The sequence below is a fragment of the Python bivittatus genome, unplaced genomic scaffold (genome assembly GCF_059951505.1).
Source record: "Python bivittatus isolate LINGU-HERP-01145 unplaced genomic scaffold, Pbiv_v1 ctg000020_np1212, whole genome shotgun sequence".
NCBI lineage: Eukaryota > Metazoa > Chordata > Lepidosauria > Squamata > Pythonidae > Python > Python bivittatus.
The window spans coordinates 113,610,754-113,638,221 of NW_028277030.1; the positions used below are offsets into that span (position 1 = coordinate 113,610,754).

A 27,468-nucleotide genomic window follows, 5' to 3' on the forward strand; every position below is an offset into this window, starting at 1 on the left:
TCTCTGCTATGAGTCCTGACAGTGGGGATCCCACGGGTGTGCCTCTGATTTTTTGGTATATTTGTCCATCGAATTGAAAATAGGTGGTGAGGCAGAGGTTGATGAGGTCCATGATTCTGGGTATTTTGATCTGGGTGTATTTGGTTAAGTCGGGTGTGTTGTGTAGTACAGCTGATATGGATTCTTTCGCTAGTTCTGGGTTTATGGACATGAAGAGTGCTGTGACATCAAATGAGACCATAATTTCATCTTCATCTATGTGCATGTCTTTGATTTTCTGGAGGCATTGCAGTGAGGAGTTGATAGGTCTATTTATGTTTGTGTATGAACTTACATATTTTAAATGTTATGCCACCTCTACTAACTCAGGTCACTTTACCTTACCTTGCCATATGAACATTTTTATGTACGAAAATGTGTATGTGTATTTTGAACTTAAGATAAAATTTAGACTCTGACCAGTTTTGTCAAATGCATAAGAATAAGAGACTTTGAGTTTTGCTTATTACAGAGGCTCTGAAGATAGTTGGTAGAAGAAATTTTATGTTCTCTCAGGATAACTATTCCCTCCCATAGTAAGCTTTAAAAATTTAGAGTTTTTAATAATGTATCTGTATCTTTTATCATTAAGTGAAAAACATGATCATTATTTACAGATATATTTCCTTGCATTTATCAGTTTTACAAAAATTTGGGAGTACTGACCTTCTATCTTAAGACCTCACCTAATTTAACTGGAAGAGCATAATTATGAATGTTATTTTCCCATACTGAATTTTTTCTTAGAAACATTTTCTAGCTTCCAATATTTTGCATATAAGATCTTCTTGAACAGATAATAAAATTAAACATTAAGGGGATCAAGGCAACTGTACAACATACTGGTTGTGGTGAGGGAATTCTATCTAAAAATTCCACAATGGAGTTAAAATTAGTTCAGGCTATTTTACAGAATAACACTTAGAAATTGACATTCCTCATGCACCAAAGCTTTCCTAGATAATTGAGCTTTACATTATTACTGGAACTCTTGATGGAGATCATTCTACATCTCTAGGAGTATTATTGGGTGACCATATTCCAGGGTTTTTTACTTTTCTTAAAGATGACATATGAAATTGATATTTCAGTAATAGTTACAAGAGGTAGATGGTTCATATGGGAGAACTCACAAAGAAATTTATTCTCAGAATTGTTCAAGCATGATTCTCCCCTGCAAGAAAACCAGCTAGCTTCAGTGTTGGATATGAGCTAGTATCAGGATGCTCATAGGAAAACCACAAAGTGGTCCATTATCAGGGAGTGTATTTTAAGTTCTGAAAATAAAAACTTGAATCATAATTGCCCTATGATAAGTTTAGCAACTGATTTATGTTTTGCAGCTCTGCTCACACATCCTGCTCAGTCATAGGCTATTATCACATGACATATTTATCCATGGTTAACTGAAATTGACCCATTTTTGGGGATTGGCATAATACACTGAACTGTAACTGTATCTGGGCTGGATTTGTGTCACCCAAAAAACTAAAGTGGGGTTTTATGATACACTAAACTTATGTGTGATTCAGTATTGTGGGTAGGCACATCTATATACTTGTGAAGGCAAAAGTTTTACTGTATGCAAATCTTTCTCATTCATCAGTGTTTTTAAATTTTAGACATTTGGTACCAGAATATCAATGCTTGAATTAAAAATATACAGAAGCATTGTAACCATTTTTCTGCTTCAATGAAGAATGCTCTCAAAGTTTTTATTGCCGTTTCGTCTTTGCATAGTCTCAACAAGTGGCAGCTCCTAACCAGGCTCAGGATTGGACTGGATTGGTATTTGACTGGGAGATTTATGAGAAATATCAGGCTAGAGTGAAAAATTAAGAAAATAATGATGGAAGAATACAATGGCAAACCACTTCAAGATTTCTGAAAATAACAAGGACATGATCATGAAATCATCAAGCGTTGAGTTCACCTTGAAGGAGACTTTGCCATATCTTTGCATTGCATTATTTTTACTTATTTTCAAAGATAATGAATGTTCAATATATATAACAATTTACAAATGGAAAATCTAGTGTATTCCTTCTTGGATTCAGAAATTTTACTGTAAGATCTCTATTGTAGTTTTGCTTCATTTTTATAAGCCTTCATTTTTTCTTGTCTCCACTGCTATTGAAATTTTGATTTCATGTACATTACAGGTAGTCCCCGAGTTAAGAACACCTAGGTTACAGATGACCCATAGTTAACAACAGAGCCTATTGTAGCAAAATTTGAGTTAAATACACAATGATTTGAGTTAAATACACAATGGTTCAAGTTCATTACACAATGCTACTTGTATTATACAATAATACTATTCCGACTTACATACAAATTCAACTTAAGGACAAATCTTGGGAACGGAATTTGTTCTTAAACTGAGAACTACCCGTACTATCTATGTGTAACAAGTTCATCCTTCTTATAAAGTAATTTTTTATATAGTGGCATCTCAAATTAAATGGTTTTTGCATACACGTTTCCCCTGAAAATGCATAAATTTATTAGCAATTGGGGAAAATTTTGGGGAAAAATAAATGTAGGAGAAAATAAATTTGAAGCTGTCTAAGAATACTTGGCTTGAGAGAATTTGAAAGTATTTCTATCAAACTTCATTTTAGCTTTAAATGGTGTATTATATTTGAAGCCTTCCAAATTTACAAATTAATGTACTATAATCTGTTGGAATATCTCTGGAACATGAGTTATTTTTTATCTATTTTAAATTAGCGTAAATGATCATTATGTTAAGTAAGTCTGTACTTTCCTTCTGTTTTGCACAGTCATGGAATGGGGAGATGATGTTAGAACAATTTCAGAAGATGAAGCTGTGATGCTGGTAAACCATCAAGCAACAGGAGATATTTGCACTCTAATGATGTGCCTTCAAGACAAAGGCACGGTATGATAATTTTATATATTCCATTAATACACTTGTTGAACCATCTGGGTAATTTCTCAGAAGTATAGCATTGGAAGACTCATGCACAAATCTATGTTCATCCAATACTTTAACCATATTTTTTATTTCTATATCGTCTCACATTAACTTATATTATTTATACGTTGGTGCTTTGGAAGCAGGACATACAAATCATAGAGGGTGTGTGCAAGTCAGGCAGCATTAAAGACTATGTATTATATATGTATGCGTCTGTCTCTATCTATCCCGCTTTTCTGCTCTGATATACAGTCATGACAGAAAAATTCAAGTATTGAAGTTAAAATATGGACATTTAAAAAACAAAATCATCAAATCCTCTGATAAATAAGAGTCTGATGGATAAGGTTGCTCTTTACAAATTTCTTAAACCCTGAGATAATGGGGGCTAGATGAAAATCCCAAGAGAGTTGATGCATAGCAAGAGAATTGCCTCTCCCACATGCCAGAAAGATGAACTTTTGATGGTATGGACATATTCAAGAGGACCTCTGTTTCTGATCTTACAAATGAAACAAGTTTGTAACAGGAGAAGCTGTACCTTAGGTAACCAGGGCCTTATTTTTTTGAGACTATAAAGGTAATTAACAGCACCTTAAATTGTGCCCAGTAAGCAAATGATGACAAGTACAGATCTTTCAGCACAGGCATCATTTGAATCCCTGTCTTGCACTACAAGATTTACTTGTAGTGTTTTGTGCTAACATCGATGTTTAGATATTTTTCAAGTGCTCTTCCAGTAGAACACATTTCAGTACACAAGTTGGGATGTAACCAGAGCATGAATAAAGCAGTCAAATATGACTGGCTCAGGAAGGATGCAGCTGGTGCACTAGAAGTAGTTGTGCAGAGATCCTCCTTTCTCCCCTGTCACTGTCACCAGAGACTCCAGTCACAGCTGAGGTTCAAGGAGCATTCCTACACTGGGATTCTGATCTTCTAGGGGGAATGCAATCTTATCCAAAAGAGGTTGAACCTCAGTCCTTGAGTCCTGCTTACAAACTTTTCATCTTGTCTTCATTTAATTCAGCTGGTTCTTTTTCATCCAACCCATTTTTGAACTTAGGAAACATTCAAAAGTACTGATTGAATTCAATGGTAGGGAGCCATAGAGTTGGGTATCATTAGTATAATGTGACCATCCTCCAAACTCTAGATGAATTCTCCCAGTGGCTTTACATAGATGTTGAACAGCATGGATGACAAGATGGAAGCCTGTGGGACATCATAAGGCAGTAGCCTTCAGCACCACTTTCTGGACAGAGTCCAACTGGAAATACAGAAATTGTTGTAACACAGTATCATGATGTCCCAAAGCCATTAGGAGCCCAGAAGGATACCTTACTTGATGGTATTGAAAGTTACCGAGAGGTCCAGGACAACTTGCAGACTCACATTTTCCCTATCCAGTGTTCAGTAAAGGTATCCACAAAGGCAACCAGTGGAGTTTTAGTATCATATCCTGGCTAAAAAAACCCAGCTGAAATTCATTCAGAAGATCAGTATTCAGATGAGTCTGAAGCTGTAAGGCCACACCTTCATTACTTTTCCCAGAAATGGAACATTTGAGACTGGCCTATATTTAGACCAGTCTCCCAGGTTAAGGGACCATTTCTTTGTAAAGATCTGATTGCTTACTCCTTTAGATGAGAATTGGACATATCCTTCCCAGAAGGAGGCATTATTATATATCTTGATCATGGAGCTAGTCTCATCCTGACAAATTCAAAACAGCCAAGAGGTGCAACAGTCAAGTGACCAGGTAGTGGCACACATCTCTCCATGCACTTTCACAAACAGTTGCTGGGTTACATGCCTACATTTTTTCCCTACTCTAAAAACTAAGTTCAAATTGGATCTATTCACATTTATTCTAAAAGAATGATGCAAATTGTTCAGAGCATGCCATTGACTGTTCTGGCTCCCCTCATCCAACATCTTGAAGAAAGAGATGCTGTACAGTTTCTCAGGAAAATAAGCTAGATCAGCAGAAGGTACAAAGCAATAGATTTGCTTTGTCACTTTTGAAGAACAGTTATTATTTTAATCAGTGTAGTGAATGCTACTTTTACCAAGGAATAGAAAGCAAAGCAGTTGGGCATTCAAGGTCAGCAACTGCTTTTCTTTTACATTTACATACAGGAGATAATGGCTGCCAAATAAAATTTACTTTGTTGCAGTAATCTTTTTCTATAAAATGTTCTTACATATTATATGCAAGATGAAATGGGATTTTTGCATTTTATATTCAGTTTTGATGTTCAGTAATCTTTTTCTGTAATAATGTTCAGTAATCTTTTTCTGATTACTGACTTTATAAGGGGATACATGAAGTATTATAATTTATAAAGGAATAATTACAATGCTGACTTTTGAGCTGATTTAGATTAAGACCCAGATTCAGGTCTTTACTTGGTCACAGAAGTCATGGCGTAGGTTTGGGCCAGTGATTTTTCTCAGCTCAGTCCTCACAGAAATCGTGGTTGTGGGGATAAAATGAAGGGGAATTCACATCTTGAACTCTGAAGATAAAAGGTGGGATATATATATGCAGTAGAAATATGTAAATTAGAAATCAGTTTGAGACTGTATTGATTTAGTATTTAATTTTATTTCTAATTAGGGTAATAACACTGCAAAATGTCATGGATGCTATTTTTTTCTAATGTTGCTTAAAAATAAAAACAAGGAAACAAACTGAATTGCTTTGAAAGTTAATACTGAAATGAAACTTTTCAGTACTAAGTGTGTTGAATTTAAATAACTTTAAAACTGCCTAGACAATTTGAATGGTAAATATATCTAACATTCATATGTATATTGTATATTTAAATCAGTGTTAATGCTAAATTTATTTTGATCATATTTTTATATCAGAACAAACTATTATTCAACATATCCCTTTATTGATCATACATCTTTCTGGGTTTTATATATTCATTGAACAAACATTGAAAATTATAGCTGTTCCTATAATAGAAAGAACTTACACCTCAAAATACAGAATCTGTTGTTGTCTGTTTTAAATAATTACTTTGAAGCTGAATGTCTAAATGTTGGTTGGTAAATGGAATAAAGTAGAACCTGAGATTTTTATCCAGAGGGCTACTTTCTATTTAAATTTTATAAATTTCAGCATGGACAAAACCTACATGCAAAACGCTCTCATATAATAAAAAGTATTACAGATAGTCCCTGCTTACTGACCACTCGTTCAGTGACCGAAGTTGCTATGGTGCTGAACGAGTGTTACAACCAGTCCTCAAAGTTCTGGCTCTTGCAGTGCCCCTGCAGTGATCATGTGATCGTGATTCAAATGCTTGGCAACCAGCTTGCACTTACGACTCTTGCAGTGTTCCGTAGTCATGTGATCACCATTTGTGATCTTCCCTGCTGGCTTCCCACAAGCAAAGTCAATGGGGAAGCCAGCAGGGAAGGTTGCAAGTTCTGGTAAGTCCCTCCCTTGGCCTTCCTGTGTACTGACCTGCACCGCCTTCCTGGGCTTGTGCCACACCGCAGCACCCCCGTCCCATAACTTGCGTACGGCCTGTGGTGGGCTTCCTCTGCGGCATCACCACACTCCTTACCTGGGACTCCTGTTTCTTCCCACTTAACGAACCACGTGTCTTGGGGTTATGATGGCACCTGGGACTGCCTGAATTGCCATCACTAAGTGATGCGGTCACGTGACATCTTGCTTTACGTCCGCATTGCTTAGCAATGGCAAACCCAGTCCTAATTGCCATTGTAACCCAAGGATTGTCTGTACTATTCTGCATGTATCTGTTTTTGTTTTATATTTTTATCCTGGGAAACTGGTGATGGCCATGAGACATTTTAATTTGGTCTGTGTGGTTTTTCTTATCTCCTTGTTTTTGTAGTGTAAGAAATTGTATAATTCAGAATGGGACAAGTAAAATAGACAACAACAGCATGTTTAAAATGAATATGGGGATAATAAGATAATTAGTTTAATTTTTGCAGCTTTGTTCATCTACAAAAATCTTAAAAATTAACATTGTAAATGAATGCCTTCTAAAATAGAAAAGTTTAAAGGACTTCCTAAAAAGTTTTATTGGGTAGGTATAATTTTTGAATAATCCATATAGTTTTGAAAATCCTGTTTACCTCTCCATGTTTGTTTTGTATTCTCTTATTTTTTCTTATATGAAATAAAACACAATATTAAAATGCTTATATAGAAATAAAGATTGTGTAAAGGATTCTTTAAAAATGTTAGTTAATGAAAGTGGATTTTAAATAATAAGATTTATCCAAGATGCTGAAGAAATAGAAATCTGTTGATTTTATATAGGGGAAATACACTGAGAAATAATGTTGCTTTAGTAAATACTTCTTGAAAGCTAATAGGCTTTTAGTAAAAATGTTTACATGAAAATTATCTCTAAGGATGCCATTTGTATTCAGTTTTCTATTTAATAATTATTTTTTTATTTTTTTATTTTTATATATTTGCTTGTATGTCTCTTACTGAAAACACATGCTTATATCTGATGGGACGGAAGAACTATCTCTGATTTTTGTTTTGTTTATATGCAGAATACACACTATTTCTTATCTAAATTTTCCCAGGTTGTTCGTCAGATGATGTGGCTGATGGATCATATTTTTAAATACACAAATTTTGGAATTGTATCTCTGATTCATGGAGACTTCTTTATAAGACAGGCAAGAATTACAAATATTTTAATAGCAAAATCTGCTTTCCTAAATGTTTATTTGTATCTTGCTATGATTGTCAGTATATATTAAATTGAAATCCATTTTCAGATAGTGTCAGCAACTAATAAAAATTTTAACAGAATGTGGAGAAACATACAGTAGCTACTAAGAACACTGGTTTGGTGTTATGGATAGATATGCTACCTATTTATTTTGTTAATCAGCTTAGAAGTTTCAGGCCTCTGTTTGCAGCAGACCATGCTTTTTTTGGGATTGGAGTAAATGGTTTGCTACAAGTTTCTAACCTTTTGCAGTGGGAGATAGGAACAAGTGAGTCCAAATATTTTTTTTCTTAATATTAACCCATATTTTGGCTTTGTCTGAATGACTTCTATATACCTGGTGCCTCCTACACTTATAGATGACACTTTGGAACTGGAAAGAAACAATATTTTGCATCCTTTCTAAAATGTCAGTGGACCAAAAATTGTAATAATATACCCTTGATGTACAAAACCATTTGGAAGGGGTTATTTAAACTGTAAAATTCAGCTTCCATAAATCTACCTTATGAACCATATAAATCTGTTAATTTGATCTACATAGTAGACACATAGGCAAAGAACCTTAAATTGAGGGACTTTTGTAGTATTATAGACTGTTGCAAATACCTTTATTTAATTATTCATTTAGCAAATCCTAAGATATATGGTTATGATCAAGACTATGTATTTCAGAGAATACTACTGATGCAGATGCAACATTCTGCTCTTTGGAAACTTGTTTCCTGCTGTTCAGCAGCGTTTGCAGAAAAAGAAAGTCAAAGACAGAAGAAGAGATAAGGACAAGCACCCTTATTAACTTCCAAGGGGGTTAAGGTGAACATGTAGGCTTTAATTTAAAAACAAAAAATGCTTCCTGGAGAAAGAAGAGTGGGTTCAAAAATTATCTTTCCTAATGGACCACTTTAGAGAGTAGCTGAAGAATGGAAGTGGCCTAGATCCAGGCCACAAAATAATTATGAGGGTTCAAAATAGAATGATCATAGCACTGCAAAATTCTGGGATCCTTATCTTCTCTTCTTTAAATGTAGTTTAGTTCTATAGTGTGTCATCAGACCTTCAGTTCTATCCTAGTATCCTGCTCACACTTTCCAGGTGAGAGGCGCATAGACTTAGCAACTATGGCTATACCTAGGAAAAACAGGAAATTTTCTTTATTCTGCAGGAAAGTTGCTTTGATCAGTCCATCAAAGCTTCCATTAAAGCAGCAGTTTGTCACTTCTCTCAGTTTATAATCTCTCCACATTTCTGTGGAAAATTATGAAAATAAATGGACAGTGTTTAGGGGCTTTGAGTATTAACTTCTGTTTGGCCTGAAATTGTTGATCTTGGGAGACTCCAGTTATAAAGCTAGCAGCAAAAGAAACAATGGCAGGAACATATTTTAATTGGATTTATCCCCCAAATAAGTAAGATGATGTCAGAGCGGGAGTGTAGAGGACATAGAGAATGACCTTGAAGGCAGCAGGAAGAGCCATTACCAAGGCAATGGTCAGATAGAAGGGCTTGAGTAAACATGTCAGGCAGGCCCCTCCCTAGCTCCCACAAAGATAAAATGAAGGAGGGGAAGTACATTCAGCACTACACTAAAAGTAGTCCTGACCTATATGGCATTGGTTTCTTAATCTGGTCTACCTTGTTGGGCTGACAGGGAGAAATGGAGGGATTATTAATTCACAAGTATTTAATTTTAACTTGATTGCCTGTTGGCTGGGAAGCTTACTTTTAACCAGATTAGCATATGATCAGGTTTGTTGAATGATAAAGCTGATCAGATTGGCTTTAGCCACATGGACAGATTCACTTACAATCTAGGTTCACTTTTTCCCTTTTAATTTTTATTTTTTAAATAAGATTAAAAGAATTAGCTTTTTTACACAAAGCTCACCTCTTAATTTCCAGGCATCAATTATGATGCTTTTTCAGCTTTTGGATGCCCTTTTCTAGGGTTAGGATGGGAGAGAATTATTTCTTAAAACTGAAGGTTCATGCTTAAACCCAGTGTTTTATACATGTATGGAAGATCATCTGCAGAAATAGGGTACTTTGCAAGAAGTGATTTGACCCCTGCTCAGCTGTTGATTTGACCTTATTGCTAGGAAACTTAGAAAAATGCAAGCAAAGATAATTTTAAATTTGCATAATTTGTATAAATCACTTTTTTTTTTTACTAAACATAGTGCTTACCACACTGAAAATAAAATAAAATATAATTATACTGCCTGCTAGTGATTTTATATCTGTCTGTCTCCCCTATGAATGATGTCCTTACCCGTGTACATACTTCCTAGAGCCAGAATAGGATTGCATTCTCTCTCTCTCTCTCTGTTGCCCATACACTCCTATCTTGATGTTTGTTCGTTTATTTTTTTTTAATTTCATTTATGCCCCACCACCGGCCCACAAGACTCTCAGTGCTTTATGGGAGTGCAACAGTTAATACACAGTCAGAATTAAAAATAGAAAACACCAAAAACATGTAGAATAAATAAAAATCCCTGATGCCACATCCCAAACACGCTCTGGAAGAGTTCTGTTTTTAGATGCTTCTGGAAGGCAATTCAAATAAGAGCTAGCCTAATCTCTAGTGGCAGAAGCAGCACTTCTGAGGTTTCTCCCCCTCCTCCCCCATTCCCCAAAGTGGAGAACTACCAACTGCTTTTCTCAGTGAGATCAACTTGATCAGGCCAATTCTAGTGGATGACTGTGGTCTTGAAGGTAACTTGGTGTCAAACCATAAAGGGCTCTCTAGGTCATGACCAGCACTTAAACTTGACAACAGAATTAAAGCTATCTTTCTTTCACTTCTGTGAATGGTATTGTTCTTTTATCATTCCTTGTTCTTTCAGTGAAGCATGGAAGTTGGTGTGTATAGTTTTGTTTGTAAACTACAAAAAATATGAATGTCTTCTTACTTAAATACTGGACAACTCCATGATTTACCTTTGTATCTGATTTCTAATAATACTCTTAAACCAAACACTTTGTATGAGATCATTCAATGCAGTAAGCCATGGCTTATTTTATAGTTTAAAAAGCCATATGAGCTTGGTTCCCACATCATACAGTACTAAGCTATAATCAGACAAAGTATATTGTGGCTTGGGGCAATGTATGAACCTAGCTGTTGATAAAGGAAGCCTAAGTCTTGTAAAAATATTGTGATTATAACATTACTTTCATGTTTCCCTTTTTTATTTTCTAAATTCATAATTAACTGAAACAACTTGGTTTAGAGTTTTTCTTTGAGTAAATAATAACTAATTTGGATGGGAAAGTAGACATTATTCTGACATTTTAGTTAGTATGCTCTTCGTCATTTCCATTTTAGGGAAAAGCTTATCGTGACCAGCAGCTTGTGCTTCTCCATGAACATCTAGAAAAATATTACAGGAGCCGTGATCGCAAGTGGATTGTATTGTTTCCAGAAGGTGGTTTTCTTAGAAAAAGAAGAGAAACCAGTCAGGGGTTTGCCAAGAAAAACAATTTGCCATTTCTTACACATGTTACACTGCCAAGACTGGGAGCCATGCAAGTTATACTGAAAGATCTGGTAGCTCAGCAAGAAAATGGAACTTTGGCAGGTGAAAAAATTGCTGTATCAGGTATGGAACGTTTTGAATATTTATGAAACAATTGCCACCTGGTTAGAATCTTAAAAGTAGTCTGAGGTTTCATCCTGTACTGTATTGCATGTATAATTTGTTATATAACAATTTTATTAATTTCCAAGTTAGCATTGTGGTATGCTATACATTTAACACACAAAGCTGTGCAACACTCTTAAGCTGTACCAAATCGATTTCTAGTTCTTTTTCTTTTAATTTCTTTTAATTTCCTTTACTGCTATGACCTCTGAAGGCTTGAGTAGTTGCTTGGGTACTTCAGGAAAGGTTTCTGACAGATGGGAACTCAGCCCCAGGCCAGGAAATCAACTCCACAGGAAGGCTGAAAACTATCTTTACTGAGATTGGCTATATTAACAGAATCTTGCAAGTCTGATTGTGCTGTACCTCCTCTCCGTTTTATACTTCAGTGAATTAGGGAGGTGTCTGCCTGAGCTGCTTCCAAATGTTATCTCATTACTCTGGACTTGAAAAGTATTTCAGCTTTGTTTGCCTAGGTAACGGTTCTTGCATATTTCCATCAAGGTCATCTTCTTTACTATCTACACCAGGTGACCTTTCATGGATTGGGAATCTGAATAGTATCTTCACCAGAATATGTGGTTACCTATCAAGGCAGTTCTCCATGTAGCTTTCCTCAGGGACCACCTTCAGCAGCTGCAGCATAATAGAAGTCGGTTATGCAGTTTCCTTAGGTGAAAGATCATTCTCAATCCTTCTGGGGAGTGGAGGCAATGGAGGAAGTTAATAGGTGGAAGCACTAGACCTACTGATCTTCCCTGATAGTTAACAGGCCCAATTTCCACTGAGACTTTTACCATTCAATAAGGCAGGTGATCTGTGCTAACAAATTCCCTTCCTGTCTCAGGGCTGTTGCAATTCCATGGGGTCTTATAGAGTGAGTCTTTTGCCACCAGGGAACCTGGTTGCCCAAATGGGAATTACCAAAAGAAGAAGAACCATCTTGCCTAGCTCCTGCAAAATCTATCATTAGAGACCACACCCAAAGTATCTGGTGCAAATGCTAGCATTCCTCCTTTGGTTTTTCCTTCTGTTACTCAGATACCAGAAGATCTGAATACTCCCACTTACTAGGCCACCATAAAAAGTCTTCCATCTAGATCAGATTTAGTCAGTTGAGGGGTTCGTATTCACCTAGAGCTAATTGCATCTACACAACTGGAGGTTGAATGGCAAACTTGCAGAACATAGACTCTATTCAGACCATTTTAGTCTCTTGTGCAGAGTCAACTCAGCTGCCCAGAAATAAAATTACTTGATGCATCTTCTGTGATTAAAGTAGGAAGAAGGGATCCAGCCAGTGGTAGCCTCAATTCTTCATATAGTGGCTTTCATTTAATCAAGCCTCAATCAGAGCTTATGACAACCAGGGCCCAACACACCAAAATGTCAGGTCTCAGTTCTGGGATCAGTTTTTCAGGTTCAAGTGATCATCCATTTCTGTGGACTCCTATATGATTCTCAGTGCAAACCATCATTAAAATAACTACTTGTGAATGTCTTTCTTAGGTATTTTGTGGCAAACTTTGATCCTATCTGCACTGGTAAACAATATATATTTCAGCTACTACAGAGATTCTAACGTAGAACCTGTAATAAATACATTGCTTAGTTTTTAAAAATTAGATAGGATTCATGTGCTTTGAGTTTTTTGAAAACCAATCCATTGGCATTGCTTTTAAGTGCTGTACTGGTCCTATAGAAAGAACAATCCCAGACCAAGTGAGACTATACTTTTAGTTGGACCAAATAATAACAGAGTTTTCAAATTTGTTCAACAAGCAGGCTATTTTTAGGGGAAAGTTAGACAAGAACATTTATGTGAAGATCAAACCAAGAGTTCATTTAATCTGACAACTTTCCAGTCTTGGATACTATTTAATTTATATTGCCATTTTTTAAATTAATGGCTTTTGTGGAGCTCATATACAGTACAGGGTGTGATGCTACTAGTTTGGTCATTTGTTGCTTCTATGTTCATAATTTCTGTAGATTTTTAATATTAAAATGTAGAAGCTTAGTTGAATCACAGACTTCATGACATGTATATAGACTATCATGTAAGTCAATTTAGTAGGTGGTTGCAAAACAATATTCCTTTTTGGGTATAATAAATAATGCACTTATTTTTTTCTGTCTCCCAAAGGCTCTGTGATAAGCAGTTGATAGTGATGGTACTCAGATGTATTATTCAACCCCCACCCAAAAAGTGTGCATGTTCATAATCATTTTCTATTTAGTTCCTGCATATACACTGTGTGGCTCAAAATATATTTGAATTGCAATTATACTTCAGTTAGCATTGCAAAATTTTCCTTCCATTCTTTCTTTTTTATTGGACTCAGTATTGTGAGAATTTGTATTGACACTGAGTGAAAGCAACTCTGCTTCATGGTGTATTCAGAAACGTAAACTACTGTACTTGGCAGCCTCTCACTGCAAGAAGCCAAGAGGGAAAAACGACCTTTTCAGAGAAATAGATACATGCATCCTGCACTCTGCAGGGTTTCCATTCAATTCTCTATAGGCTAATTTGCTTGCTTTCAGAGGAAGCAAAAACTTGGAGTATTCTCAAGAGGAACAGCATTGAAAACTGTAAAACTTTTATTAGGAGCAGTCTCTGAAGTATAAACACATCTGTATTTTCTTTAAGTAACTTAGCTGAGATTTTCTTTCATCTATAGTTTTTCCTGTGGAACACCTGTCTGAAAAGTAAATATAAGTGCTTATCTTTTTTCTTTTTCCTGAGATGTCATTAGATTAAGATTCAAAACTATAGGTTCTCTACAGGCTGGGATTATATCTGAAACCTATCATAACTGCTACAGAGAAAACTTAGTTATTTCTCTAGTATCATCAGAATTGGGTATCTCTGGTATCCCTGAGTCCCCTACTATCACCATGAAGTGGTATTTCAAGAGCCAAAGGAGTCTTCTACAAGATGGAAATAGTTTAGTGGTTTAAGGTTTAATTGTCTGTCAGAGACCATGGTGTTTTTATGGTACCTAAATACTATATGCTACTTTTTAGGTATTACTATGGAAGCAGCAGTAGTCATAGAAACCTTACCCAGCCCAAGTTTATAATTCTTTGCCCAGTTTTTTGCTGTCATAATATTATGCTTTCATTATAGTTTCATGTAATATTATATCATTCTTGTCTATAGCTTTTTGAATAGGTAGCCCATTACTGTGCTCTTTCCTGAAACTCTAATTAACCTCTTTCTGGATTTTATCTGCCATATTCATTGACATATCTGTATGGCAAATATTAGGAAAGATGCTTGCAATGTTGGCAGTGTCTTTATACTATTGGTGCATCACCATATTTAATAATACTTAATCATATCCCCCTCAAGTCCTACTGTGCTGCCTCATCATAGCAGGGAGGGGAGGTGTTCCTGGGAAGGATGAGTGAAGAAGTCTAGGAGTGTACACCAAGAGTATATATTCCTAGCAGGTCACTCAAGATGTGAAAGTTATCCTAGCTGCCCAGCTAAAGCAAGCAGGTGCCTATATCAAGCAGCAGCAATATAGGAAGATGCTGGGGGTTAATGATCACTTTGGTGACAACAGCAAAGGCATCATTTCATATTATGCGGGAGAAGGCAGATGGTAAACTACTCCTGTATTTTAACAAGAAAACCACACCGATAGACAAGGTAAAGTGATTGATGATATAGTGCTGGATGATGGGCCACTCAGTCTGATGGCACTCAAAATGCTACTGAGGAAGAGCTGAGGATCTTTCAGAGTACTAATGTTTTTTATGACGTGGCTAGATTAAAGCTTTCTAGACATCTAGTTGCAGATGTTGCCATGCAGGAAAAGAAAATCCAAAGCTGCACAGACAGATTTTTAGTGGGAACATGGAAAGTCATACTGCTAACTACTCAGGAAATGAAAAACATAAAAGAAGTTGTGTTGCTTTCATATCAGGAAAGATATAGCAAAGACAATACTTAGGTAAAGTGCATTCAGTGACCAGATAATATCAATTAGATTTTGCAGACAACTCTTTCACATGATGATTATCCACCACTGATGCAGAAGAAGAGGAGGTTGATTAGTTTTATGGTCAAGATCAATCTGAAATCAACAGAACATGCAAACAAAATGTGCTGCTTATGGTTGGAGACTGGAATGCCAAAGTTGGAAATGGTAAGAAGGAAAACTTAGTTGGTCTGTATGGCCTAGGAAACAGAAGTGAAGCAGGAAAATTACTTACCACTTTCTACTAATCCAATGATTTCATCATTGCTAACACAGTCTTCAAGCAACCAAAATGATGCCTATATCACCAGAGTACACAGAAATCAAATTGACTATATCACAAACAGTTCATGTGCAAGTTCCAAATCAAGCTAAAGTGGAATAATAAAGTCAACCCAATTCTGTACTATGATATTGAGCATATTCCCAGCATTTTCAAGGAGAACTTCAGGAATTGCTTTGAAGTCCTGAGGCTCATTGATAGGAAACCAAAGGAACTGTGGAATGAAATAAAGAAGTTGTTAAGGATAAGTGTAAAAAGATCAAGAAGCAGAAGAAAACAAACTGGATGTCAGAAGAAATGGTGGAAATTGCCAAGAAGAGAAACCAAAGCCAAAAAAGACAAAGATCAGGAAAGAACTTAACAAAGAATTTCAGAGACTGGTTAGAAGAGACAAGAAGCAGTATTAAAACAACATCTGTAAACACTGAAAATAGGAATAGACATAGAAAGGCAAGGAAAGACTTCAAACCATCTCCAGACTCAGGTTTCAACCTTGAACTGGTATGCTAAAGAACAACAGTGGAAAGCTGCAGCAATTAATGGAATATCTACAGAAATATGGCAAGCAACAGAAGAAGAATTAGTAAAAGTTCTAACCAAACTTAAGGCACCAAATCTGGAGAAAAACATAGTGGCCAACAGATTGAAAGAGGTTAGTCTACATACCAATACCAAAGAAAAGAGACTTACAGAATGTGTAAGTTACCGTACAATATCCTTAATTTAGCAAAATACAGCTTAGGATCATTCAATGCAGCTTAGAGCTCAACATGGAAAGGGAGATGCCAGACGTTCGAAAAGGCTTGAAGCAAAAGCACATTATTGCTGGTAAATGCTGGATAATTGAGAAAGCCAAAGGATACCAAAAAGAACTCAATATTGTGAGGAAGTGAAGTTGGGATTGCTGTCTGCACTTGGGAAAAGTAGCTGCAGCCAGGCAGAAACACTTTCCACCCCATTTCCTTCATACATTCATTCATTCACTCACAACTTTACTCACAAGCATCCATGCCATTGTTCTAGCTACCTGTAATAATTGAGCAACACCCTGGTGTTTTCAAGGATGTGCCAATATCCAGAGCATCCAGAAGCAGCCTCATCCCACCCAGGCCCTTAGCTTACAAAAGCAAACCCTAAGACAGTGTGTGTGTGTGTGTAGGAAGAAAGGAGATACGAAAGTGGTAAACAGACGGGGAAGCGGAGGTGACATCTGGAGATTGGCAGCTATTACAGAGGACTATCAGTCAAATGCCAGGACCACAAGCTACAGTAAGCAGCATATCCTGGTGGGATTCCTACCTGGAGCTTGGCTTGGGAGCTCGACTGGAGTGCTTAGAAGCAGCACTGCTTAAGAGCAGATCTTGGAGCTTGGCCTGGAGCTTGGCAGCAAGTAGAAAAGAACTACACTGAGACAGCAGCACCTCATCCCAACTAGTGCAAGAACTTTTGGAAAAAGGCAAAGGTTGTATGCTGCTTTATAGACTTTGAGACTTTTGTTTGGACTGAGTATTAAAAGACTGAATATAAAAGACTGAGTATTAAAGATGTATTTATGTAGCAACAGCAACTTGCAAGTCTGGAAAGTTAACCCAGAGCAATAACCTGTTGTAGGGGTTACAATAAAGCATTGTGTATAGCTCAGCTATGCTGTGGTGTGTCCAGTTCTTGGAAAGTAAAGAACCCTCACAAATATGTATTTCATTGATTATGGAAAGGCCTTTGATTATGTGACCATGTCAAGTTGTGGAATGTCCTTAGGAAAATGAACATCTCAGAACATCTCATTATCCTCATGCAAAACCTATATACAGGTCAGGAACCCACAATCCAGACAGAACATGATAAAATAAAAGGAGTCCAAGTTGGCAAAGGAGTGAGACAAGGTTTATTTATTCAGTTTATATGCTGAAAATATGTTGAAGGAGGCTGGATCGGAAGAAGATGAGTGTAGTTTTGAAATTGGAGGAAGAAACATCAGTAACTGCTATGTTGATGATACTATGATAGTTGAAAATGCAGATGATCTGGAAGCTGTAGTAATGCAAGTCAAGGAGCACAGTGAAAAAATGGGATTATGATTCATTATAAAGAAGACCAAACTGATGACAACAGTTATACAGTGGGGCAAAAAAGTATTTAGTCAGCCACCAATTGTGCAAGTTCTCCCACTTAAAAAGATGAGAGAGGCCTGTAATTTTCATCATAGGTATACCTCAACTATGAGAGACAAAATGGGGGAAAAAATCCAGAAAATCACATTGTCTGATTTTTAAAGAATTTATTTGCAAATCATGGTGGAAAATAAGTATTTGGTCACCTACAAACAAGCAAGATGTCTGGCTCTCACAGACCTGTAACTACTTCTTTAAGAGGCTCCTCTGTCCTCTACTCGTTACCTGTAGTAATGGCACTTGTTTGACCTTGTTATCAGTATAAAAGACACCTGTCCACAACCTCAAACAGTCACACTCCAAACTCCACTATGGCCAAGACCAAAGAGCTGTCGAAGGACACCAGAAACAAAATTGTAGACCTGCCCCAGGCTGGGAAGACTGAATCTGCAATAGGCAAGCAGCTTGGTGTGAAGAAATCAACTGTGGGAGCAATAATTAGAAAATGGAAGACATACAAGACCACTGATAATCTCCCTTGATCTGGGGCTCCATGCAAGATCTCACCCCGTGGGGTCAAAATGATCACAAGAACGGTGAGCAAAAATCCCAGAACCACACGGGGGGACCTAGTGAATGACCTGCAGAGAGCTGGGACCAAAGTAACAAAGGCTACCATCAGTAACACACTATGCTGCCAGGGACTCAAATCCTGCAGTGCCAGATGTGTCCCCCTGCTTAAGCCAGTACATGTCTGGGCCTGTCTGAAGTTTGCTAGAGAGCATTTGGATGATCCAGAAGAGGATTGGGAGAATGTCATATGGTCAGATGAAACCAAAGTAGAACATTTTGGTCTAAACTCAACTCGTCGTGTTTGGAGGAGAGAGAATGCTGAGTTGCATCCAAAGAACACCATACCTACTGTGAAGCATGGGGGTGGAAACATCATGCTTTGGGGCTGTTTTTCTACAAAGGGGCCAGGACGACTCATCCGTGTAAAGGAAAGAATGAATGGGGCCGTGTATTGTGAGATTTTGAGTGAACACCTCCTTCCATCAGCAAGGGCATTGAAGATGAAACGTGGCTGGGTCTTTCAGCATGACAGTGATCCCAAACACACTGCCCGGGCAACGAAGGAGTGGCTTCGTAAGAAGCATTTCAAGGTCCTGGAGTGGCCTAGCCAGTCTCCAGATCTCAACCCCATGGAAAACCTTTCGATGGAGTTGAAAGTCCGTGTTGCCCAGTGACAGCCCCAAAACATCACTGCTCTAGAGGAGATCTGCATGGAGGAATGGGCCAAAATGCCAGCAACAGTGTGTGAAAACCTTGTGAAGACTTACAGAAAACGTTTGACCTCTGTCATTGCCAACAAAGGATATATAACAAAGTATTGAGATGAACTTTTGATATTGACCAAATACTTATTTTCCACCATGATTTGCAAATAAATTCTTTAAAAATCAGACTCTGATTTTCTGGATTTTTCCCCCCATTTTGTCTCTCATAGTTGAGGTATACCTATGATGAAAATTACAGGCCTCTCTCATCTTTTTAAGTGGGAGAACTTGCACAATTGGTGGCTGACTAAATACTTTTTTGCCCCACTGTAGCAACCAGTCATAGAACTGATGATGATATCGAAATGTTGGATAATTTCTGTCTTTTAGGATTGACTATCAGTAGTAAAGGAAGCAGCAGTCAAAAAGTATGCCACAAATGAGCATTTGGCAGGGTAGCAATGAAGATTTTTGAAAATATATTCAGATATTATGACATGTCTCTACCTAAAAAGATCAAAAACCTGCAGGCAATGGTTTTCCCTAAGATACTCTGGAAGCGAAAGTTGGAGTTGAAGAAGCAAGGTAGAAAATGTATTGATGCTTTTGACTTAGGTCTTGGAGAAGGCTCCCTATTGGATACCCAAGAAATCAAATGGATCCTAGAACAAATCAATTCAGAGTTCTCACTTCAGACACAAATGACCAGGTTCAAATAATTGTATTTTGGACACATTACGCAAAGATTCAGGTCCCTTGAGAAGTCCTAATGTTGGGAAAAGTTGGGAAAGAGAAGAGGATGACCAGCAGCAAGGTGGATGGACTCAATTACACTGGCAATGGGTGCACCACTGGAAGATTTGAAGGGCCAGGATAGGCACAGATCATCCTGAGAAGGCCTATCTATGTGAATGCTAAGAATTGATAATGACTTGATGGCATATAATCAAAAAGAGTCATGTAAATTGGTTTGGGCAACAGCCTTGCAGTTTGGCATTACCTTGAACTTTTATAACAGATGGAAATTACAGTTCATCTCTGAATAACCTTACTCATATTTCCTAATTATTACAATATTCTTTTGACAAGGTGATTTTGGTTATAGCAAGGCATATCTTATTCAGGCTATCTCTGGCTTTCAGCAAATAATAGCAGCCATATTTAAAACTGCAGCCTTGGGGAAGGACTGAAGTTAAGGGTTGTATTATATGCATTCACCCTGGATTATCTTTGAATAAGCCCTGTGTGAAGTCCTGGGGAACCACTGCCTCTCAAAATAGAAGGTGAGCTATATCAATAAATTAGCTGGTTTAAGGCAGCTTAAATCAACTCCATGTTCCTTCCATCGTACCTCTATGCAAGGCCACATAAGGTTTCTTTTCTGTGAAAAGAAAAGGGGAGCACTGATTATGTTAATGATGTGTTTCTTATTTCTTTAAGTCAAATCAGGCAGAGGAATAAAATCAGTTTCTGTGTGGCTACTGTTTTTTATCATGAATAGATTTGCGATAAGTCTAATAGTAATTCCTTTCCTTTCTTCTGGCTAAAAATCAGAAAGCAGGGCAGAATTATAAGAGTTACTATCTTTATAATATGGCTTGTTTCTTTAGCCATGGATTCTTGATGAAGACAATGAGAACTGGCAGCCTGAATTAATCCAGAGCAGTGGCCCCTACAGTAATTTGAAAAGTTGATATGGCTGCTGACCATTGAATCTAGTGAACTCTTCAATAATCGTGTATTGTAAAAAAAAGAAATGGTCTTTTTATTAAGTAAATCTCAAAAGAGCTTGGCTGTACAAGGTGTCTGTGGTTGAACTAGACAAACCAGAGATACTAAGATGTGGCTTGGAATTATTTTGGTCCTTTGCCTGCATCATCTCTTTTGGCAGAGAGTCACTGCAGTGCTATTTTGGATTAAAGCTATTCTGGAGTAGTTCATGATATGTTCATGGCTTGATTAGCATTTTGGGATTCTGTCTGCTATCACCTGAACTAAGCATCTTACGTACAGATTACATAGTTAATCAAACAAGGACCATGTTTTAACTTTATTTGGTTAAATTTAGAATCACCTTATATAGGTTATATTTGAGCATGTGCTTAGACACAAACAAAAAAGGTTCTCTCGATAAGAGAAAGCCACATAAAAATTGATCAGATTATTTTGAAGTTGCCTATTTTAATCTTAAGAGCCAGTTTGGTGTAGTGGTTAAGTCACCAGGTTAGAAACTGGGAGACTTTGAGTTCTAATCCCACCTTAGGCACAAATCCAGCTGGCTGACCTTGGGACGGTCATTCTCACTCAGCTGTAGGAAGAAGGCAATGGCAAATCCAAAAAATCTTGCCAAGAGCGTTGCAGGGACTAGTCTAGGCAGTTGTCAGAAGTCAACATTGACTCAAGGGGACCCCCCAAAAAACCTTCCCCAACCTTAATTTATGTAGTAAATCTCAGTGTTTCTTTTCCTGATTTCAGCCAATATAGACTTCTGAGTTTGCTTGTCTGTCTATTCAATTTATATAATCACCCATCTCAAATACATGATTCTGGGCAACTACAATGATTAAAAATGAGGGGAAAAAAGAATATAATATAAAAACATATAAACTTTAATTTTCTTACTGCCATGCTGCATTTACCTGGAATCACTTTTTCCTCCTAAACATCAAGCATTTTTCCCAGCACACTTTCACCCTCTTTCACACCACACACCCTTACTTTATGCCCTTAATGTGCCTACTAATGCTATTTAAAATGTTCTGTGCTAGCAGTGGCCTTCCTTGGAGCTATTGGAGTTACCACTGTTGGGAGCTAAAGTAGGTAGATTATGATAATTCTACTATAGTGAACATAAGGATGATCATCTTTGGAAGCATATTACTGATGTTTGGAAGTGCTGTTATAATTTGATCTGCAAATGTCCACCCATTCTTCTGGCATGGAACCAACAATATTGGAATCCATTTATGTGAAGTGGCAGGAGTAGTGTTAACTATTTTTTTAAAAAAATTGAAAAGCTTCTAAGGAAGTTATAATGCTTAAATTAGAGTCGGTAATCCCATGTGACCCTTCATTGTGTTTTAATGAATTTCTCCACAAGTACCCATAATTGTCTGCCTCCTTCTAATTTATTATTGAGCTGCTGCCCACTGCCAACATTTTGAAAGGCCCTGTTTCTGTAACACGCAGCAGCCACAGCCTCTCAGAGTGTCCAGCATTGGCTTTTGTATTGAATAGGCATATGGTCATTGGACACTGCCAGGAACAGAAGCTTTCAGAAAATCAGTAGCAGTTCCAATATTCATAAATTGGGAGGGACTGGCATATGGGAAAGTTGGTCTGTCTGTCATCACATTTCTACCCTGCTGCAATCCAGAGACTCTCAGTGGCTTACATAAAGTAGAAAACCAAATAAAAAATTAATAAAATTATAAACAATAAAACAACCTCACCCCAAAACTACAGACAATAAGAATAGAAAGTGCAGATGCTCTAACAAAATCAGGAGAAGGATCAACTCAGTCAGCTCAGTTTTTAAATTTAGTTTTTAAAATCTACATAACAGTCTTAGCTGCATCAAGATCTGTGTGAGGAGGGAAAAGCTTTGCGTGTGTTCCCCTGATTTGTGCTACTTCAGTTATTCATACCCTTCCTGACTGTTTATGGATATTAAAAATGTAAAAAGTGAACAAGCATATAAGGATCCACAATATACTATCCAATATCATTTGTGGTTCTTTCAACCCTAGAGGTTACCAGTTCCTGGTTTAAAGTATTCAGTTCAGTGAAATATAAGAACATGAGCATAAAAGGAGCACATCAAATAGAATCAAGTTCAACAAAAGCATCTGTGATTACATTCAAAAAGGTCCTCATTTAGCAATGAAAAGCTAGATGAGACTCCTTTTAGATGGCATTCTATAGCTTAGGCATCGTAGCCAAAAAAGTTCTTCCCTTTATCATCACCAGCCAGGGATCCTCAGGACAGTGCCTCAGTTGATGGTTTTAACCACAAGGCAATCTTATATGAAGAGAGACATCACAAACTATATAGAAAATTGTTCATGTGAAACAGCTTCTCAGAGTTTTGAAATGTCATAACATCAAATTTTCACGAGCATTGGAATTTCCTTGGTTGTGAGAGTTTATTCAAGCAAACAACCTGAAACCAAGCCAGTTGCATTACTCTGACAAGGGACAGGTAGACATTGTGGGGGACTTGTTAGTTTATAATAGCCAAAAACTATTTTGTGTGGTAACACGTTTTCAGACTAACACGTTTTATTAAAAGTCCTAAGCTGTTGTGAGCTATAGCTTACTTCATCAGATGCCTTCTAAGATGCCATATGAAGTGAGGTGTACTTGTATGTGGGCAGAAGAAATAGTTGCAAAGATTAAAATTTGAATTCACTATAAATATAGCTTGCATGTTATCCCAGACAGCTCTTTTTTAACAGCTTCTACAGTTCTTGAAATAAATTTACTTATCAGAAATTTGGGTCACTTAATTCCTTTTAGTATGATTTTTAGTTCTAGTATCTGCCAAAAGAAGCTTGACCCTAATTTTGTAAGATGATACGTGAATCCCAAAGGAGCAGAAACAAAGTAAAATTTGCTGCTTGCTTATCTGTATGTTACTTTGATTAGAAACCATAGTGTCTTGAGGCAGAGAGTCCTATAAATCTTGCTCAGCAGTATTACATAAGACTATGAAGCCTGAATAATGATACAGATGATCAATTCTCTCTCAACTAGAACAAAGGGAGTCATGTTAAAGGGGATTAATATATCCTGAATTATAAGTATAAGTGATTTTGTACTTGTCACTAAGGCATTAAACCACTTTTATTAACATGCTTTATCCTCCCAGATACATCAGGCTTTATCTATATAGTACACTACTGGTACTTCCAGTAGTGAAGTATCTGAAATTAACTATACTCATGTTATGACAGAATATTCATGAAAATATCAATTTTAGGAATGAAACTATTTTGTTCATACCCACTTCTCTGCCTGAAAGTTGTCCAAACTCATTTCCTCAAACTGTTGAGGAATTCACCTGGCTATACCTGCACTTAGTATTCAAACTGGAGTTTAGTTATATGTTGGATTTCAGTTGCTGTGCAAAAAGTGCTTTGCAGTTCTCAATCAAGTTAATAAAATTTGTGTTGGAGAGCAAATGTGTTTAGATCTGTGTATGCTACATAAAGATGCATTAAAATACTATTTAAAAACAGTGATGTATGTGGATTTTTAAAAAATACAGAGTAGTATAGAAATAAGGCAGTGTTTTTAATAGGCAAACACACAAAAGTAGCATGAACTGGAAATAATATAATTATCCATTATTCAAGGTCAGGATAAATTGAATTTTGAAGAAAGTGGCACAGGAAGTTGAGATAGACTACTAAGGAGCTTACAGAAGTGGTGTATTGAAATAACAGGAAGGAACCAAAGGATGAACTCTATCAAAGCATGACGTTGAAGTAAAATGAATCAGATTCTTTTAAAAAATAACAAAGAATCTTAGAACAAGACTAAATGTTCCTGTCCCATATACAGTGCCAGCAATTTATTTAGTTATTAAATGTCTGATCCACCCAATAACTGATGGTCTCTAAGATGGATTTTTTTCCAAAATATTTTTTAAGAAAATAAGAACAATAAAATTTGTCATTATTTAGTTTTAAAATGTAATATATGTGTTTTTTAGATTTTTTTATCTTGCCTTTATTATTTTTTTATAAATAACTCAAGGCGGTGACATACCTAATAATCCTTCCTCCTCCTATTTTCCTCACAACAGCAACCCTGTGAGGTGAGTTGGGCTGAGAGAGTGACTGGCCCAAAGTCACCCAGCCAGATTTCATGCCTAAGGCAGGATGAACTCACAGTCTCCTGCTTTCTAGTCTGGTGCCTTAACCAGTAAACCAAACTGGCTCTCAAAAAACAGTTTTGTTGTTTTATTTCTTAAATATTATCCAGCTGCATTTTAATCTGGTTTGGGCCACATTCTGGAGTGTTGTGGCCTTGTGTTTGACACCTCTGATCTACAATACCTCATTTCAGTTGGTAGAGGCTTCTTAAGGAGTGTTTCAAAGAGCCTGGGCAGGTATGTAGTAGAGGAGGAAGTGTTTTTGCGGTACTTTGACCCCAGCCTGTTCAGAGTTTTAAAATCTACACAAAATCTTAAAATGGTGCCCAGAAATGAGTGGGCAACCAGTACAACTGATGAAGCACTAGCCCAAAAGATTATATTGGGCAGTTTAAATTTGGGCGGGGGGGGGGATTAATTTTGGATTAACTGAAATTTCTGAACCATCTTCACAGGTAGCCCTACATATTATAAATTGTAGTAATTTAGTTGAAAATTTAGCAGATAAGATAAACTGAGGTATCCTGACCTAGAAACAGTGCAACTGGTATATCAGTATAAGCTGATAAAAAGCGCCCCTAACCATCAGGGCCACATGTGCCTTTAGTGATAATGATGGATCCAGTATTATTTCTAAACTGTCTCATTTTTGGAAGGGAGTGCAGTCCTTTTTGGAACAGGCTGAACATGACCTGGTGTAATAGATGGCATGAGTGGGGAAAATACTGGAATGGAAGTTCAAGGTTGTCAGGAGGGGGGAGAGGCATTCCAGAGCAAGCGCCTCCTCGGCCCGCCGCAAGAGTGTGGGAAGACAAAAAGGATGAGGCTGGCCCCTCCCTAGAGTTTCACGGGGTATATCCACTAGTTGCTTTAACACAGGTTTAGTCTGGCGAGATTCTGTCTATTAGGTGCGAGCTAATAAAGGAACAGAACTGCACTGGATTGCCTCGTTGTTGTTCTTGGGCTGAACCTGACACCTGGACAGGTGGTCCCTTCTCTGCAGTAGTATCTGGATTAAGTTTTAATTAATTCATCCTTATTGACTCAATCTCAAGCACTTTTGGATGAAAAAGAGAGAGAAAACTGGTTGTCATACTACATACTGAGCCCACATTTTGGGATGAACTTCCCTAGCAGTTTTATGTAAACGTTAAATAGCAATGGGAACAATGCTGCGTAGATAATAGTGCAGGTAATCCTCATTTAGTGACTGCCGTTAGGACCAGCAACTCGGTCTTAAAATGAAGTGATCACTAAGTGAAAAATCTTGTGACCGTGACTGTGCTTATGATTTTACTTCAGCTTTCCTTTGCTTTACAGCATCAGAAGGATACAACCCCAAACAGCCAGGTAAGTCCAAATAGGGAAGGTTTCTGGAACTCAACTCATGAGAAAGCTGGGTAAAAGGGCAAATCTTATAGCCCTTTTTCTCTATTTCTCTGCCTTTGGAATGCTCACCTCAGCACTGGGATAATTAGCAGGAACAGAATTAACATTTGTATTTACATACAAATGGAGAGGAAGGGATTACAAGAGAATAAGCAGGCAAACAATGGGGAATATACATTGAAACAAATGCGCTGGCACCGGCTGTTTGCCTAGCATGCTTGCAGCTGCAAGCCTTGAGCTTTTTAGGAGGCAAAAGAAAGCCTTTAGTGTGAAACTGATTAGGGTTTCTGATCAGTTGCAGGCAGCAGCTGCAAGTGAGCCCTGGTTTCTAATCAACTAATTAAGGTCACAGAGCTGAGCTTGTTAACTTGGGGTTAGCACTGTTTAGGGCAGCGCTGTGCTGGGGAGAAAGGCAGCTCAGGAAGGAATAGCTTGTTTAGGCAATCTCTCCATTCTGCAGGGGGAGAGAAAAAAAAAGCCAGGCACAGGACAGTGCATACTAACTGACTGTAATGGAGAACACGGAACAGAGAGAGAGAGAGAGAGAGACGCTGTGAACGTCATAAATGCAGGCATTTGTCGCAAAATTACTTTTTCATCACGGTTGTAACTGTGAATAGTCACTGTCCAAGACAATCACTAAATGAGGACTACCTGTATTAGAGGTCTCTAATCATTCCTAGGGGAAGAAAGTCGAAGTGTTTCTGAACATCAAGTAAGAATGGAATAGAATTAACAATGAATGCACAGTATAAAATAGGCAAAGAAGCCAAAGCACCATAGAAGAATTGTACATACCACAAGCATTTGGAGAGGAAGGGAAATATATGCACACATGCGCGCACACTTTTTTTTTTTGGTGCCTTCGAGTCATTGTCGACTCCTGGCAACTGCTTGGACTAGTCCCTGCAGTTTTCTTGGCAATATTTTATACATACACACTTTGAGTGAAGCTTGGAATCACTAAGCATGAAAAAATTGGAGTGTACGTGATGGACATAATTTTGCTAGAATTGTCCATCAGTAGTAGCTTTTTTGAGCTCTTGTAAGTTTATGCTTGTCATCACAGTTGGTATGTGCTAGATACCTTGCCATCTCTTGGTCTTTTTTTCAATTAGCTTTAACTTTTCTGGACATTCGGTGATTTTTGCTTTTGCATTGGG

General features: G+C 37.3%; 1 protein-coding gene across 6 annotated transcripts in view; it reads left to right on the forward strand.

Annotated features, from left to right (window-relative positions):
• The window catches only part of LPGAT1 (lysophosphatidylglycerol acyltransferase 1), a 54,559-nt gene that overhangs the window by 17,985 nt on the left and 9,106 nt on the right, over positions 1-27,468 (forward strand). For 5 of the 6 annotated variants that reach the window (XM_025165842.2, XM_015887847.3, XM_025165843.2 and 2 more), the window contains exons 4-7: positions 2,826-2,944; positions 7,577-7,672; positions 11,060-11,333; positions 26,237-26,266. In XM_025165842.2, the coding sequence (XP_025021610.1) occupies positions 2,826-2,944; positions 7,577-7,672; positions 11,060-11,333; positions 26,237-26,266 (519 nt within the window). The remainder of the gene's footprint in view (positions 1-2,825; positions 2,945-7,576; positions 7,673-11,059; positions 11,334-26,236; positions 26,267-27,468) is intronic. The other variant, XM_007426867.4, reaches the window with a different exon arrangement.